General features: G+C 40.9%; 1 protein-coding gene across 3 annotated transcripts in view; it reads right to left on the bottom strand.

Moving 5' to 3' along the window:
• Window positions 1-18,609, bottom strand: part of pip5k1ca (phosphatidylinositol-4-phosphate 5-kinase, type I, gamma a) — a 53,627-nt gene that overhangs the window by 23,997 nt on the left and 11,021 nt on the right. For all 3 annotated transcript variants that reach the window (XM_080877029.1, XM_080877031.1, XM_080877030.1), the window contains exons 2-6: window positions 7,234-7,265; window positions 6,224-6,310; window positions 5,706-5,836; window positions 5,490-5,607; window positions 851-1,003 (exon numbers count right to left, since the gene is read on the bottom strand). In XM_080877029.1, the coding sequence (XP_080733155.1) occupies window positions 851-1,003; window positions 5,490-5,607; window positions 5,706-5,836; window positions 6,224-6,310; window positions 7,234-7,265 (521 nt within the window). The remainder of the gene's footprint in view (window positions 1-850; window positions 1,004-5,489; window positions 5,608-5,705; window positions 5,837-6,223; window positions 6,311-7,233; window positions 7,266-18,609) is intronic.

Raw genomic sequence — 18,609 nt, forward strand, 5'->3', positions numbered from 1 at the left:
GGTTTCAGTCACAGAAGATAAAAGCTGTTAAGTCTGCTTTATTTGAAGGTTTGTGCTTGGAGGAAACATTTCCAGGATCTTACATAAACCTGAGAGCTTAAAAAAAACGTAGGGATAGAAGTTAGTATTTAAATGAAATAATAATAAATAATAACCTATTATTTATTCACGATTTTCTTATTTTCTTCCATATATGCCTTATTACAGTTTTTCAACATAGCCAATATTTCAAATGATGAGGTCAGTGCATGTAGAAGTAATCCCTGTGTGCCAAAATGTCAGGTTTCAGACTGCTAATAGACAAATCGTTCTACTCTTGGCCTTTTATGATGTCATTAAGAACAGATATCCCTAATATGGTCAGTTGAAGCTGTGAAAAAAGGGTAGCCAATCAGATAAAAGTTTCCTTAAATGCAGGCTGGCCTTAAAGAAAGAAAAACGGGAGCTAAATAGCTTGTTTCAGATAGAGGCTGCACTAAAGCCTGGCATAAGATAAATAAGGGTTATTTTTTTGAACTACGACTCATGCAAAGCATCTCTATTAAAATATGGATTTTTTAAAAAGTGTGGTGTCTTCAAACAAACATGCATAAGTACACAAAGGGTTCCCTGCCTTTTATCCAGTGCTCATGAATCTGTGTGTCTTGACGACAAGAAATTAGTGTGCGTTACTTAACGTAAACCTGAAAAGAGTTGCCAAATCCCAGTGAGAAAATAAATAAAACATGGAAGAACAGCTGCTGTGGCAGTTCATTTGAACTTCTTTGGTGGGACACGCCGATTTGAGCACAAAATGATTATCATTATTATTATTATTTTAGGTACGCTGTCATGCACACAATCTGCTTACCATGTAGTATCCAGGCAGCAGCTTCTGTAAGAATTCAGCCTCCTTGTGCATCACAGTCTTGATGATGAACTCATCGTCCTTTGTAAGGTAGAAGACTGAGCCACTCGCTCCAGGATTGGACAGCTCGATCAGAGGCTCGTTGCACAGGGAGTACTGCAGGGTTACACACAGAAAAATGACCAATGTTATGAAAAAGTTAAACAAAACAACTATAAATAAAACTTAAAATAGATGAGAATATTGACCTAGTTTTACCTTACAATTGTTTACGTAGAGGATATAGTACTCAGTAAAAGTACACTGAATTAGCTGTTAGTAGTACTCTGTTTGCAAGACGCACAAATTGTACTACTCTGAAACTGAACGCAACTTCGTAGACAAGTTACAGAAAACATGTTTTTTTTTAAAGTTGCAGTCTATTCGACAAAGTCATGGAACATGATCATTTCTTCAGTCAGTGTGAGTCACACTGACTCAGTAAATTGTTAACGGTGTTCAGATTTGACTGAGCCATGACTCAGAAGAGTTCGCCTAAGTACTTTAACTGCTTCCGTAAGCTCTGTATCACAGCCGCTGCTGCTGCCATAAAGGTGGAATTGGCTGAGTGGACCGACTCCTTTTCACCTCTCCCCGCATAGATCCCCCTTAACCCTTCCCATCTGGTTCTTTTAGATTACTGCAATCCATGCAAACGCTACCAGTGGAACACAAAAAAGCACAGAAAAATAATTACGGCACTTCATTATACATCTCCTCTGATACCTTCCTGTTAACAACATATTAATGAAGAATACCACGCTGACTAGAACTCTCTGGCTCTCTGGGGATCAAATCTATAAATGAGGAGTTGCCTGCACTGCTGATAATAAACATAAACACTGGAAATCAAACACAAACACCAGCATGCTGAGACACAGAGCCCAAATTTGAATATTAATGAAACACAAAAGGCCATAGGACATATAAGGACATAGAATAAATATATATTTTACAGAATTACAATGGAAACAAACACAAAGCTGAAAGAACATGCTTTTAAAATTCCAATGTTGTAACCTTTTTTATACAAACACTCCCCATCCAACTTCCGCTAATTACTCACATTTGAACATTCTCCTGAATCAATTCCAACATTTTAAAACACACCTAAGCAGGACGGGAGGATAAGAATGTGAAGCTGACTAGGAATAGCAATAAGCAAACAGTTGGGAGGCTCATCTTCACACTAGGGCTGTTCGATATAATGATATATATCGGATAACGATATAAAAACGTCTATAGTTTCATTTTACACTATCTTTTGTTTTGTGGTGTCGTAAAATAAACTGTTTAGAGCAATATTTTTTCATGGTTTTGATGGTCACTGTAGTGGATATATTAATTTCCTAAAGTTCTCTCTTTGTCTTATTTTTAATATAACCACACTACAGATGGACAAGCCCTGTTTTTATGCATTGTCGTTAGCAACAACGACGGCAAAACCATCGCATGTCCGCTGGTTTAGTTTCCACATTAACCTTTCACAATAAAGTTCAAGATCCTGTTGAGACTTTTCAAAATAAACTGAATCACGTGAAAGAGTATGCAGAATGTTTACGGATGAGAAGCAAAAAAGAGCCGTCAGGTGCTAAAAAATAAACCTTAAACTCAAATGTTAGAACAGGCTTTTCCCCACAGCACGCTGTGTAATAAATACTCACAAAGAAAACGGCGGCCTTTACAACTTATGTCTAAAAATGTATAGTTTCATCCATCGGTTAAAACACTCGACTCCAGCTACATGACGCACAGCTGGAAATACTTCACCAAGTCGAGGTGCACGAGATTCACAGAATTTACAGAAAATGCTACATTCTTGTGATTTATATCGTTATCGGGACGATATATGTCTTAATATCGGGATATGAGATTTTGGTCATATCGCACAGCCCTACACTAAGATGTCTAATTTATCAGACGAGAAAGTCTCTTTAGGGATGTGATAAAACAGCATCAAACCTTCAGCGAACAGAACTGCTGCAGAGACTATTTAAGCTTTCTTTGTCTTTTTGGGTGTGAGAAAATCTAACATCTCTTTATCACTATTTACTGACAAAACAGAAAGGCCCATAATTGGCAGGTCCACAGGAAATAACAAAAATCAGTAGCTGCCGCCACAAATGTGTCAACAACACATTATCTCTTCTGGCAGGCCCTAATGATTTGTCTATGAATAACTTGTTGGTGGTAACACATAACAGAGTGACTTGTTAGAAAGGCTGGATTAGATGGTGCCAGTGCTACAGCCCCACAACAGCAATGGCTGAAGCTGTCACTCGTAGCAACACTAACAAGCTTATTGTTGGTTACGAGACAGAGGAAATACGACCAAAGTGTTCTGGTAATGCAAAAAGCCGTTAACCCTCCAAATTACCTTTTAATGGCAGCAATTTTCTACTGTAACAAATTACTTTTTAACATCCACCACTAATGAACTCTAACAACATCAGCTACCTGTGAACAGAAATGGCTCATATACAGTATTTTTTTATAGTGAGACTACATTTCAGTTCATAAGTCACAGAATAATTATGTTCTAGATTAAAATTTGAGCTTTTAATTGACTCTTATCCGTCACTTATCTGCTTTTACAACAGCACCTGGCTTGTTCATAATGTTTTATTATGTATTCTTAATGATTTCTGTCATCATTTTGTCTTTTTTCTCTCTTTTTATGCATTCAGAAATGTTTCCATGCTGCTATTTTAGTATCTTGTAACTGGGGTTTAGAAAGATGCTATATAGAAATAGCATGTATCATCATCATCATTATTATAGCACTTTATGCCCATAAATTTTAGCCTTGCAGTTGAAGTGAAAGTTGTTGTTTTTTTAAACTTACAACCAAAAATCCACAGCAGACTGAACACTAAACATGAACATTAAGTCTTTCCTGTAGCACGTCTAACCAACAACCAGCGATCATGTAATGTAATCTTACTTTGGCCTTACTTTTGAAGCATTGTCTAAATTAATTTCAGTGGTCGTCAGTGCGTAAGTGTGCAAGTACAGAAATATCAGTGATATCTGATTTTAAAAATCATTGAAAGTTTTGTTGACTATGTCCCAAATTAAAGTGTTGACCCCTTAGGTTAGTGAGGTTTACAATGGTCCCTCGTTTATCGGGAGTTAAGTCCTAAAAATAACCCGCGATAGGTGAAATCCGCAAAGGAGTCAACTTTATTTTTTAGTATTATTATAGATGCTGTAAGGCTGTAAAACCCCTCACTACACACTTTATACACTTTTCGCAGACAGGCATGAACATTTTCACACTTTTCTCTCTTGTTTAAAAACCCTCAAAGTTCAAACCTTTGTAGAAAATAAGTCCAGTATTATAGAATGAAACCAAAGGCACCCGCGGTTGCCTTTGATGGTGCAAAACGTCTAATCAACATTGTTGTATTTGTTGGGGAGAAAACTTACAAACATTTAGTGCAGCACTATGGAATCACACTGCTAGCAATCGAAGATTTATATTAATTTGAGAAGGTGAACGCATTCTGTACTGTACAGGAGACATGGCACAAGATTGATTGACAATAGTCTACCGCCAATCAGGATGCAGAACGTAATGCACAGTAAAATAAATAAATAAATAAAAGCATGAAAAATTGCACAAAAAAATTCAGCGAAATAGCGAGGCTGCGAGAGGTGAACCGTGTCATAGCGAGGGACCACTGTATACCACTTCCTCTGCTGCTGCTGCATTTTCTATAAATTTCAATTCAGGATTTGTTGAGCACCGTTCAATTAACACCATCTACCAGTTAAGACAATCAACTAGATTGTCCTATGTTATGTCCAAGTGCTTAAGGAAATGCTTAAAAAAAAGAATTAAAAGAGAATATGGACTCTAGATTCATATTATAATTTTGAGTTTATGCTGTGACCTAAAATCTGAATAATAAGTACAGCCAGTCAGTGGTGAAATGTCTCCAGATGACTTGCTGACTGAAAGAGAAAAGGGAGAAAAGCCGGCACAATGCTGTGTTTCCACGTGGTTGGAGTACCAATGCATTGAGGACAAGTGCACATGGAGCATGCAAAAACACTGACTAATCAGTGTATGTATATGCAGAGCGTTGAATCATGCAGCCTCCGGGTTCCCCAGACAGAGGAAGAGAGACAAGCTCCAGACCTGCCTTCTCTTTCTCCAGCCTTCTTCTCCTCTCCTCTCTGCCCTCTCAGATGCTGTCTCATGGCTTATTGTCCACATTCCTTTTCACTTAGCTCTCTACTAAGATCCCACTTTTTATCAAGAGTTTTTTTCTTCTAATTCTGTTGTTTACACCTCCACCCCAACAAGTTGCAGTGATGCCTTTTTCTGTGTCAAATCGGTTTGGCCACTATCGGCCGTTAAAAAGAAGTTTATTTATATCTAAAATTAGAAAAAAGGTGAAATGTCAAAAATCGTCCTTTCAGGACATTTGAAGGATATAAATGTTATTGATAAGGTGTGTGTAGATTCAAATCAAAGAGTGCTTTAACCAATAAAGGAAAGTCTGCTACCAACCTTGATTGGTCTGCTACCACTCAAGTGTTTTCAATGACCTTAAACGTAGTCTGGATCTAGAGACAAAGACGAGTGAACTCTTACCAGGTAGTCATCCGGCCTGATGCCAAACAGTTCTCTGAAGTAGCGGAAGGCCACAGGAGCGTACGTTTTAAAGCGGAAATCCGGGAAATGATGGGCTGGAGTAAGGTTGCTCCCTTCACTAAAAGTTTAGGATAACAACATCTGGTCAATAAATTAAAAAAATTCCACTTATTAGTGCACTAGAGGGCTTTAGTGGGTGTTTGGGTGTAACAAAACCTGGGGAAAAAGATGCTCTCCACCACGTAAAAGTCCTGCATTAACACATCTCTTTCAGGCTTGGAGCTCAGGTTACCCACTGTGTAACCGATGCCCAGCTGGATGGCACCTTTCAAGGCTGATGATGTGGTCTGCAAAAGAGGGAGTGGAGAAGGCAAAAATGAAATTCTTCATCTTCTTCTAAACCTCACAGGACAGTCTGAGATTGCTCTTTAGAAATGTTTCAGTAGAATCTAATGGTATCATCTATAAAGTGTACAAAGGCAATGAGTCTGCGTCATGTCATTTCATATTTCTGATTACCAGACAAACAGAAAATGCATATATTTCTTAGATAAATTAACCTCTGATAATAAAACTGACTGAAAGAAAAATCTTTATTTTCCTCTGGCCTCTAAAACCTTTTTTGGGTGTAACAGGGCAGAAAAACTCATTTTATAACACCTAGAGACATAGCACTATTCTTCGATAGCATATCAAAGGTCACTCTTAGAAACAGAAACTGTATAGTATAGCACCTTCTTATAAGTAGTCTCCCCTGATGCGTCCACCCCTCTGTGTCCAATCTTCTTTCCTTGACCAGGCTGGCCTGAGGATGAGGCCATCTGATAAGAAGAAGAGAGAAGCAGACTATTATAATCCGGTCAGCAGTACTTGCACTTCTTTATGAATGGAGACCGTTGAATGGCAGCAATTTCAACGTCTGATGTTTGTCATTTTGAAGCAATATACAGACTGTAGCTCAGCTAATGTAATGGAGCTGATGTAATGATTTTAGGATCTTATCCACTGCAAATAATTCTAGAGCCACTGTACGTTATGGTCACTGAGCTTTTGGTTTAAACTGGTATTTAAGTAGATTTAAATAATCTGCACACTCCTATTAAACAAATTGGGCAATACTTTAGGGCTTGCTAAAATGCGCTGTGTATAAAAGGGATTGATCAAATTAGGAGGATTAAAGAAGACTTATTATGCTTATTTCCAGCTTTGAGTTTGAGTCGCGGCTCAGAATAATTCCTGTTTATCTCATACTGGGCTTTAGTGCAGCGCCTCACTTCTTCCACTGTCTTAAGGAAAACATCCCTTTATTCTAATTGGGTGCCCCTCCCGAACAAAACAATTTGAACAACGTGCAGGCAGGGCTCTGTGCTGATGATCATATCTGCTCTCGCTGACACTGGAGAGAACAGCAGAATAAAAAAGGGCCATAAACCATGTTTTTAGAGAAGGGTGGAGTGAGCTTTTGCCTCACTAAGGATTACTTATTCAAACTCAGGATAGTTTAAATGTAGCTGTATATATGTATGTAGAGAGCAAGGATACATGCTGATAAAATGTTGTGTCCTATAAATACAGACAAGAAGAAAAATCACTAATGCTTTTAAATATTTTGTGCTGTTTGTAGTGACATTGGAGGCGGTTTTCAAGCACCAATTAAAAGCCTCAAATGAAACCATTATAGTGGGATAGTATGGGACAAAAAGCAAAGTAAAAGACAGAGAGACAGGTGCAGGTGGTGGCTCACCTCTGTGATGAAGGCTTTCTTAGCAGCTGCATCTGTAAGAGAGGGGACAAGAAGAGACAAAGCACTGGCTGTAAGTCGCTCTGTGACAGAGAGGCTCCATTACTCAGCATCATTAGTCCTTCCCGTGACAAAGATGAATCCCACAGGGTGGATGCAGCAGCCTAACATTATGTAATGACAGTGTCAAACACAAGCAGGGGCCTGACTGAGTGACTGCAGGAAACAGTAACATCAAGGGCACGAAGTCCTTTAGAAAACCTCATGAAGTACAACTGATTATTCTGCTGTGCAGGCGGCACTGAAGCCCATGTGTGTGATGGTTGGCTAGACTATGCACCAAAATGTATCCTATTTATTTGTTCCAATGCCAATAGGTTTATTCAGACATTTACAGTCCACCCACCCCAGCCCAAGTACAGGTTCACAGATACATGTGTGACTGCAAGCTCTCTTAATGAACTCACTTTAACTTTAACTCAATATGCCTCTGTGGCGTGAATAAGGCACGGCGGGACCACAGATCCATTTTCTGAGCTATTTATTTACACTGGCTGCAGCTCCCAAGCTGCCAGCCGCACATCACACCACAGCAACAACCCCTGAGTCCCCGTGTTTTAACACCGTGGGTGTGATCTGCAGATGTCGGGCAGGTGCGTCCGCATATCATGAGACAAGCTTAAACATATTAGATAAACAGTTCTAGTATGGTGACAACGTGCTACACTAGTAAATACTAATCATACCAGTAAATACATGAAGTAAAGCAGTATCTGCCATGTTATGATCATTTCCAGCCTAATAACAGGATGTAAACAGTAGAGAAAGGCAATCAGAGTCCTGTTTCCACCAAGAAAGCCTGAAATAGACATAATTATAGACATATATAACACTCAGCATAATAATGGAGAGAAGGATAGGAAAACAGGAAAGGGAGAACGGAAAATGAGCAAAAGAAAGAGTGGAAAGTGATGAAGAGGGTGGTTCAGAGATGGCTTCAGACAGAGAGGGAATTAATCAGCCTCACTCTGTTACTGTTATCATCATAACTGCTATCACACTCAGCAGCCCAGATGGTGGAATTTATGGAGAAACTGCAGCAACACAGCCTGACAGTTGGGAATAAATACATGATGATATGAATACAACTGATGAGACACTTTGATGAGGACACCAGTTTTGCTTATGTGATTACTTTTCACTTTTGGGAAACAGATGGAGCGGCAATGTTTAAAAGATTTTCTTGTGGTATTGTGTCAGTAAGGTTACAACACATCCCGTACCGCTGAGGAAAGCAGAAAGTTCCTTATTGCTTATGACAAGGTGATAGGCCTGAATTTGTTGGAGAAGATATTGCTTTCAAATCTCACTGCTGCACGCCTAGAAACATGCAACCCTGCCGTTAGGACAAAAGAGGAGCAGCTGGGTGAAAGCCCATTCAGCCATTTCAATTAATATTCAGTCATCGTGAAAGAAAGTACACCCTCTTTCAAAAAAATAATCAAAAATATAATTAATCTTGAATTGTTTATCTACCACAAATGTAACCAAAGTGCAGAAACAGTGTATTAGAAAGTACATCCTTACTGCTTACATGGGAATAAAGAGGTTTAGGATCAGGCAGGTACTGCTAATCAAAATAAACCCATGAATGGATTAAGGGCAGGTGTGAGGTTTCTGGAGAATTCAGGAGTGTGTTAACATGATGCCAAGGAGGAAAGACGACAGCAATGATTTAGAGAAGAAGGGTTCTATGAAGGGTTATAAGACCATTTCCAAACAGTGTGAAGTCCATCGTTATATAGTGAGATTATTTAGTGAAAAACATTCAAGACAGCTTCCAATCTTCCCAAGAGTGAACCTTCCAGTAAATTCCACCCAAGATCTAACCATACAATGCTTGGAGAAACTGCAAACAAACCCCAAGTGCTGCATCTCAGACTCTAGAGCAGGGGTGTTGAACTCCAGCCCTCAAGGGCCGGTGTCCTGCGGGTTTTAGATATCATCCTGGGTCAAAACACCGGAATCACATGATTAGTTCATTACCAGGCCTCTGGAGAATCCCAAGACATGACAGGAGGTCATTTAGCAATTTGTAAAATGGTAAATGGCCTGTATTTTATAGCGCTTTACTAGTCCCTAAGGACCCCAAAGCGCTTTACACATCCAGTCATCCACCCAATCACACACTGGTGATGGCAAGCTACATTGTAGCCACAGCCACCCTAGGGCGCACTGACAGAGGCGAGGCTGCCGGACACTGGCGCCACCGGGCCCTCTGACCACCACCAGTAGGCAGCGGGTGAAGTGTCTTGCCCAAGGACACAACGACCGAGACTATCCAAGCTGGGGCTCAAACCGGCAACCTTCCGATTACAAGGCGAACTCCCAACTCTTGAGCCACGATCGCCCCAACTGTGTATTGTATTAGCTGTGTTGGAACAAGGGCAAATCTAAAACCTGCAGGACACCGGCCCTCGAGGCCTGGAGTCAACACCTGCGCTCTAGAGTTAGAAAAAGAAATGAATCAAGGTGCTGCAATGATCTATACATCAGCAAGATTGAAATGCTCTGGTTTAATGAACGGAAGCAACGCTTTAAAGAAGATTCAAAATGATGTGAATGGCTGATAAAGTCATACAGGTAACAATTATTTCAGATTACTGCTGCTAAAGGTGATTACGTTTAATTTTTCATGCACCGCTTCTGCACTTTTTTCTGGTAAAATAGTCAACCACATGATTTTCATTATGTCCTGATACATAAAAGCTTAGAACTGAAAGAGGGTGTACCTTCTTGTAAAAGGTGACACAGAATCAACCATCAAGTACAAGTTGGGTTGAGCTGCAAACAATTTCAGGAGAATTACCTTGGGATCACTTTCTACTGTTGTCCAGAAGCAACTGTGTTTGCTTTATTCGGCACAATTAATGGACAATGTCTGGAAAAGCTGCAGTGCAAGTGTGAAAACATCTCAGGTGGTGGAAGGAAATGTAAAAGGGAAGCTCATTTTGTTTTTCATGCAGCAAATGTTACCAGATCCCAGCGTCTGAATGTGCACAAGCTTTTGATGGTTTAAAATGGGTTGGCTCTGCTCCTCCCGAGGAAGCAATTTTCAGAGTGCGCATTACTGTGAACAATTCACAACAGGCTAAATGAGAACTGAACATGACTTTCAGCCTGGACTCTGCAGAGACTTCCTCTTCTAACCAGCACACTATGATTCACTGTCTCTCGCCAGCTGAGACACTAACAGCTAATACCTATAAGCCAGGGTTGTACAGGAGTGGGAGAGCATCCTCACAGCTTGACTTGGTGCTTGCAGCTCAAATGATAGCCAGCCTCTCTTAGTCTGCCTGCCTGCCTCTCGTGCATGCCCATGTGACTGAGCCTCACAGTAGCCGGTTTTCCACCCCTCCTCCTGCTCCGTCTCTCTTACTTGCTCCCTCTTCCACACACATATTCACACTGGGATGCACAAACAAGCGTGCTACGACAGCTTCCTGCAAGGTGGAACAACCAGTAATAAAAATATGGGTAAAACAAAGAAAAGCCAATGGAGGAATGTTTGCAGTGCAGAAAGACACAGCTGCTTTCAGTGTGCTTACTATTCATTTTGCCTGTGTGCACATGCATGCGGTTGGCTGGATTTTTGTGCTTCTTCCACATCTCTCCAGTCACTTCACAGTGTCTGCTCCAAATGTGTTGCATGTGTTTGTATGCAAAGGAATCTAACTAACTGTGGCTACATCTCTTCCTTTCCACATGCCTGCACCTGTCAAGACAGCCCCAAGAGTGTGTATGCGCGCAAAGGTATGTGGGATTGTGCAGTGACTGGGAATACACAAGATTAGGTGTGTGAGTCAAAGTAACAGCAGACCACACATTGGGTCCATACACTGCAGCTGGATGGCTGCCTTCTGACAAGCTCCTGTAAGATATCGGTAGTCTGCACAGGCATTGCATTAAGCAGCAGTCTGAGTGTAAGATACTTACAAGGCTTTTTTTAATCTAAGTCTAAATGTAACTTGTTGTATTCACTCAAAGAATCCATCCATCCTCCAGGTCTTTGCCAACATTAAGTAAACCCAGACGAGCCATTATTAAATTACTTTAAATTATGGAAAGAAGGACATAGGTTAGGGAAGAGGAAATATTACACAGGAGCCAAAACTATATTAAAAATTTCAGCCTTTAAACTAATGCTTCTGTCAGCCTCAAATGCAATCACTGTATATTATGATTACAAGCACGTAATTAACTCCAACGGGGAGGTTATTTGATGGATTCAGATTGCCTGCCTGCCTGTTTGTTTATTAGCACGGTTACTTAAAAAGTCCAACATACATTTGGATTAAAATGTTACCAGAGGTTGGGTCAGGCCTAACTAAACAGTGATTACCCCTTAGAGTCGGATCATATGTTCACAAATATAAGTTAAGAGAAATGAATGTCCTCAAGAAAACATCACAATCCAAGGATATTTTCTGAATGCAGGAAGTCCGTTGATGCATGATGAATTTTTCAGCCTTGGCAGTGGTGTGAAGTGGGGTGTGTGCGTGAAGTGCAAGACTTGAAATCACAATGCCTTGCAGCTGTTCATGTAATTCCTGCCACATATAAACACACAAGCAGGAAGCTGATAAGAGCATGTTAAAGTCAATAAAGAAAAAACAGAGTAATAAGCTTATGTACCTACAAAAAATGTGAAAACAATAGTATATTTATATGCCTTGACCATGAATACAGGAGTCTTATTTAATAACATGTCTGTGGTATCTCTGCATTTACCTTTAACATATTTACCCTTCTTGTTCAGTGTTGCGAAGCTGCAGAACGAGGAGATACTGAAAAATTGTTCTCACTCCACCATTATATGGCAGCTGTAGAGTTCTTCAGGGGATGGAACAACAAATAGACCCTTCCAAGTAAACAGCTCCTAGCTGAATCTGTTTCCTATCTAAATGGCGATTTGTTGGTTTATGGCTTCTTCTCATAACCCTGAAGAGAGTCGTCCATTACTGGCTGCTAATATTCACGCGAGGTGAAATGAGACAGACTGTACATCATTCTGAAAACCCCTGCGCTTATATGATTATGTTCATATTTTACTAGTTGGTTGTTTTCCAATTCCTGAAAGACCATCCACGCATATCTCTGCTAAACTATAGATTAAACCCTGTGCATTTGCTCAACAGAGCTTAGATAATTATGCCTAATGATGAATCAAAGCAATCCAATGTCTATCAATATGCAGGAAAGCATGTTAGCAAACAGCAGGAAATAACCCTGCTGGATAATGGATGCTTTTCCAGAAATGTATGAACTGGGGTTTCCACGACTCCCATAATGTAAAATAGGTGTGATGAAATCTTCAAAACCCCACAAAAGTCTACAATACTAAGAGATAAAATAACCTGAGACATACCAATACACACATAAAATTTACTCTTGTCCAAACTTGCTTTATAATGTGCAGGATACTGCAAATTGAAACGCTTCTCTGGGGGGGGGGGGGGAACACGGATTGCTAAGATCCAAACAGGATATTCTATTTTTCTTGATCTCTGCATAAATGACTCATTAGAAATATTCCCATATTTATTGAAATCTTTCAGGTTAATCCAACATCTTTGACACTGAGCTGGTACAATCACGCTTTGCTTTCTATGACGTGGACCTGAACAACACACACACACACACACACACACACACTTTTTCTCCTTCTTGTTTCCATGGTGCCCCTATTGAGGTCAGCCGGCATTTTTATGACTAACTCACGTGTGCCTGGAATCAACAGACAGATGCTGCTTTCCACATGTCCTCTCATCCTGCTGTTAAATAGGGCATTGGTGCAGCCACACAGCAGTATATGATATAATGCAAACACATACACGTGCAAACAGGGTGACAAAAAAAAGAAAAGATAAGCTAAATAAAACCAAGTGCCAACCTCCAGGGCTGAAAAATGAAGCAAGAGGTGCCATAAACTGCAGTTCCCCGCAGTGGCCACTTGACACTGATTTTGACTCAATCCTCATAGATTCTTAGGTTAAAATGCCCACTTTCGGCAATGTAATAAACATGTTTGTAGCATTAAAAAGGGGCAAAACAATTAAAAGTCAGGAAGCAAAACCACTTCCAACAGCAAATACTGGAAACGCTGGAAATCTATACTGGCATGAACTGGATAATGTGTTAAGAGCGAAAGATCCCACATTGTCTGAATTAAATCAAAGTTATCAAATTACTGATGAATTTAAAAACACCTTGAAAATAAAAGTGAAAAAAGCAGGCTGGTCCATCCATCCATCCATCCATCCATTTTCTTCCGCTTATCCGGGGCCGGGTCATGGGGGCAGCAGCCCAAGCAGAGAAGCCCAGACCTCCCTCTCCCCAGCCACCTCCTCAAGCTTATCCGGGGGAACACCAAGGCATTCCCAGGCCAGCCGAGAGATATAATCTCTCCAGCGTGTCCTGGGTCTGCCCCGGGGCCTCCTCCTGGTGGGACATGCCTGGAAAACCTCGCGCAGGAGGCATCCTTGTCAGATGCCCAAACCACCTCAGCTGGCTCCTTTCAATGTGGAGGAGCAGCGGCTCTACTCTGAGCCCCTCCCGAATGGCCGAACTTCTCACCCAATCTCTAGGGGAGAGGCCAGCCACCAATGGAGGAAGCCCATTTCCGCCACATGTATGTCACTACCCATAGCTCGTGACCATAGGTGAGGGTAGGGGCGTAGATCGACCGGTAAATTGAGAGCTTTGCTTTTACACTCAGCTCTCTTTTCACCACAACAGACCGGTACAGCGTCCGCATCACTGCAGCCGCTGCACCAATCCGTCTGTCGATCTCCCGCTCCCCTCTCGTATCACCAGCAGGCCGGTCCATTTTTCAGAAATTTTACTGAAGTAATTAAAAATGGTACTCTGTAGTTTGTATGGCCCCCATGTGTTTGTATGCATCCCTTATAATATCAGGGCATGAATGGGGTCCTGGGGGATCTCCCAGAACAGGGCATTAGTGGTGGACCTACCAATTGTGGTATTCTATGGCAACTGCCAATCAGGCTACATGGTGAACACAGGGCCCAATCGAGGACATTTTGCTCTCAGGCCACCCTCATGATGTCTGTTTCTGATTGTTTGGCCAGAGGTATTCACACCAGGGCCCTGCTGAAGGTCCCCTTCTCCTTTCACAAAGAAGCAGATACTCTCCCTGCTGATGGGTTGAAAATCCTCAGAACTACTTTATGTAGTAGATTCTTCTTTAGTGAATCTAAACAACAAAATGACTAACAAAGACGAAACAACTCGCGTGTTTGCGTAATTCTTCACATCACACACACTGTAGACAGCCTTGTATCTTACTGACGGCAATGTCTGGCCCAGGATCAATATTGGTTCTCCCTGAGGATGAGCTAAGTAAGCGGCTTCTCTGAGATGATTGGTTATTATCTTGGCAGAGACTCACTGATGGTGGTCCAGCAATTGATTGGGTGTTAATTTTTCATGCCACAACAAAGCAGCTTTTGATAGTCGTGTCAAAGTGCGCCTGACCCACAGAAAGCAGAAATCCATCATTCTGTCAGTATTTAAATGCAGAAAAAATTCAACACAGCAGCCTAGTCTGTACTCAGCAGCATAAAGTAGAGCCAATGAACAACGCTGGATGATATAATGTAATATTATCTCTAATGGTGGCGAGGTCCTGAATGGTGCAGATGTTCAGAAAGACAGAATACCCTCAGGTTCTCCTTGTTTTTTGTTAAGAAGATGGTTAATATAAACTTGACTCCACAAAAAAACCCAATACTGCAACTGCGACTTCTCTTTAGACTGAGACAGGGAAAACTGATCCGAAATCTTTGTTATCAAGCCTTTCTAACCTTGAGCCCTTGAGCTCAGTATCCATCAGGCTGTGTACTTTTCCATGACCACACCAGCCAGCTTGTGTAGTCCTCGCTCCTCCATCTGGTTTTGGTCCAGAATGAAGCGCAGGAAACAGTAATAACAACTTAGTGATAGTTTACTGATGTACATTAGTGTTATGTGTCGTTTGATGATTTTTTAAATGACGCTCTTTACTTAGCAGATACATGTGATGATCTCCTGATTTCTGAGCACCATTTTCATCTTACCACAGGACATCATCAGTGGTCATGTGGAGTTCACGCAATCACGGGTCAGGGCTGTTCTGGCAGCATGAAGGGGACCTATGCAAAATTCGGCAGGTGGTTTAAATGTAGTGGCTTTATTAAATATAATACTAAAACTAAAAGGAGGACGAACAGCAGGCATGATCCTGTCTGAAAAACAGGATCTCTGGAGTCAATTAACTTGTTTTGAATAGACCCATTCATTTGTAATCATATTTTTATTTACTCTCCACATTAGCACCCACATTTCCAGCCCTAATGTGACTCAGATCAAAGAAACCAGTGCTAGTGGCAGAGACAGTGATTAAAAGCATTGACAAGCTGGTTTCTGTCACAGCACTCCAGCGTGCTTATCTATCTAAGACAAGCCTGGTAACATACATTGTCAATATTTCCTTTCAGTTGCCTTTTCTTTATTAATCAGCTACTTTTTATGGTGTTATTTATAATTAGGGAGTCATCAACTTCCTAATGCTAAGCTACGCAAAGAGGCTTTAAATGTTCTTTGCAATTATGGCACCCTGGCAGAATAATAGCCTTACAGCTTATCCTCACTGCTTCTGCATGTAAACACACACAGAGAGAGGCTGGCATAGGGAGACAAATACACCCTGCTTACAAACTTCAGCAGGAAATATGGTTTAAACAATCTCTAAACATTAGGGGTGCAACGATACTCGTATTGATATTGAACCGTTCGATACAGTGCTTTCAGTTCGGTACGCATATGCATCGAACAATACAATTTTTTTTATTTATTTGATCAACTTTTCTTCTGACGATGCTGTCGGTGTTGAGAGCTCAGTGGATCTGCGCTCGACTACTCCGCCCAGGCTGCACTGTCAAGCGCAGCTCCACTGAGCGCAGCACAAGCTAGCAAGACAGAAGCTAAGCTCGTTGCAACATGGCAAATTGAACCTCCCCCACCCTCATTCAGATGTGGCCTTTGGAACTATTTTGGTCTTCATGTGAAGTATGATCCTGAAGGTAAGCGCGTCATGGACTAAAGTAAAACAGTATGTCGGATGTGCCACGCAATGCTCAATTACATGGGTGGGAACTACTGCGTTAGCGCAGTTAGCTCATTAAAGTGTTGACGCCGTCCTGCCCCACACACGGGGCAATCCGCGGTAACTCGTTAACGGAGATTTGCCGCGTTATGGAGTTAATGTCATTTTAACGAGATTTAGAGTGATTTCTCGATCAGATAGATTTTTTTTTTTAAATTATTTTGTTGTTTCTGCAACATTACATTTAAAAACTGTACTTTTGAGTTAAAATATATATTTATAATTTTAATAAATGACAAATTAAAACAGCATGAACATTTTTTGTATTGAAAAATGACCATGACACCAAAGTATCGAACCGAACCGAACCGTGAATTAGGGCTGGGCGATATATCGAGTTTTTTCAAAATATCGATATATTTTCATACGAGATATAAGATGTGACAATATCGTTTATATCGATATAGTCTATGTTACGTTATAATTATACTTGTGGAGCCGCAGGTTTGCCTCTCTTTCGTCCACTTATGTCTCTACGCAACGTTACTCGGCCTCGCCTCTCCTTCACTGAACACAACTCCCCCTCCCCCATAGCTTTACCTGCAGGCAATGACGAGATGAAAGAGGAAAATCTCCGTTAGCGAGTTACCTCGGATCCCCCCCTGCGTGGGGCTGGACGGTGTCAACGTGTTAGCGAGCTAACCGCGCTAACGACATGCAGCCAGGAGGGGCTGCACGGCCTAAAATCCTTTCATTTTCTCAAAAATCGACAGTGTGCCTTATGTATGAATTCTGGTTGTGCTTACTGACCGCGAACCGATTTTATGTGGTACACAGCGCTCAGCAATCTGTCAAAAAATGTTTTAATATGACCGCTTGATGGAGCCGCCTCGCGGAGTGATACGTACTGTGCTTCAACGTAATATTACCGTACTGTGTGTGTATAAGGACCACACATGGCACCTGTTCAGAGACGTGGTGCAGCTGTGAAATCTGTCTCTTTGTTATTACGCTCAGGGTCTATTAGTTTACATTTTGACTGCACAATTGTGAGCTTTTCGTTATGCACAAAAACAACATTGTTTTCTTTTATTTATGGACCATGATTATTTAATAAATGCTGATAATTTATTTTTGAGTAATTTCTACATCTACGCTGTATGTAAAGAAAATGCCCATTTGACATCTGGGACACAGTCTGACTAAGAACTCTCTTTTTGTTCTTAACTTATGGCTTTAAAAAAAAAAAAAAATCGAGATATATATCTTATATCGCCATCCAGCTAAAAAATATCGAGATATGAATTTTGGGTAATATCGCCCAGCCCTACCGTGAATTTTGTCTATCGTTGCACCCCTACTAAACATGTTACTGTGATTTAACATAGAACTATGATGCCAGCACACATCCACAATGTTCTCTTTGCAAAGTATTTTCCCTCAGGATTCCTTAGATTTACTGAACAATGGGGAGCACACACAAGGGGAAAGTCTCTATGTCCTCTGTTGTCAGCACACATCATCCACTTTGTGAAATACAGTGAGAACACGAAAGGAGAGGACAGCTTTTTACTATGCCAAGTCATCCATTATGATCAATAGCAAGCAAGTAGGCTTAATGAAACGCTTCCTGCCCGCAGCTGGCTCAAAAACAGATCCTTTGAGGCACATAGCCTGGAGCTGGATGATGAGCAATAGACAGATAAATACACACAGATATAAAAACTAAATATTTACTTATGGAACCTTTATGAGAAAGTTCTCCAAACTCCTGGCAAAAATAGCTTAGGCAGCTAATGGATTAATTAAGTAGTTATTGAACAGGAAAATCACAGACTTTTATTGTTGATTATTTAAAATGTGGCAGTTATTTGCACTATCAGGAAAATTGAGGTTCTGGTTCAAATGTTTGTTTGTTTGTTTTTACACTTCACACAGCATCCCAACCCTTTTGGAAATGGAATATTTGCTGCTCCGGACTTTTCTTTACTGTTGCAGCGTGATCACTTCGTACAGACACGACTGACCAGAGCAAGTCGGAGGTATTGTTGGTGTTGCAGACAGACAACATCCCAAAGAAAAAGCCAGCCAAGTCATGGTCATGATTACTTCACTATCCCTAATCCCAATACCATTCTCCCCAGGCCGTAAGGCTAACTGTCAGGATTATCAGGATAAGATGGTACTAATGCAGGGACAGGTGGGAGCAGGAA

Source organism: Rhamphochromis sp. 'chilingali' (assembly GCF_963969265.1).
Source record: "Rhamphochromis sp. 'chilingali' genome assembly, chromosome: 3".
In the NCBI taxonomy this organism is placed as follows: domain Eukaryota; kingdom Metazoa; phylum Chordata; class Actinopteri; order Cichliformes; family Cichlidae; genus Rhamphochromis; species Rhamphochromis sp. 'chilingali'.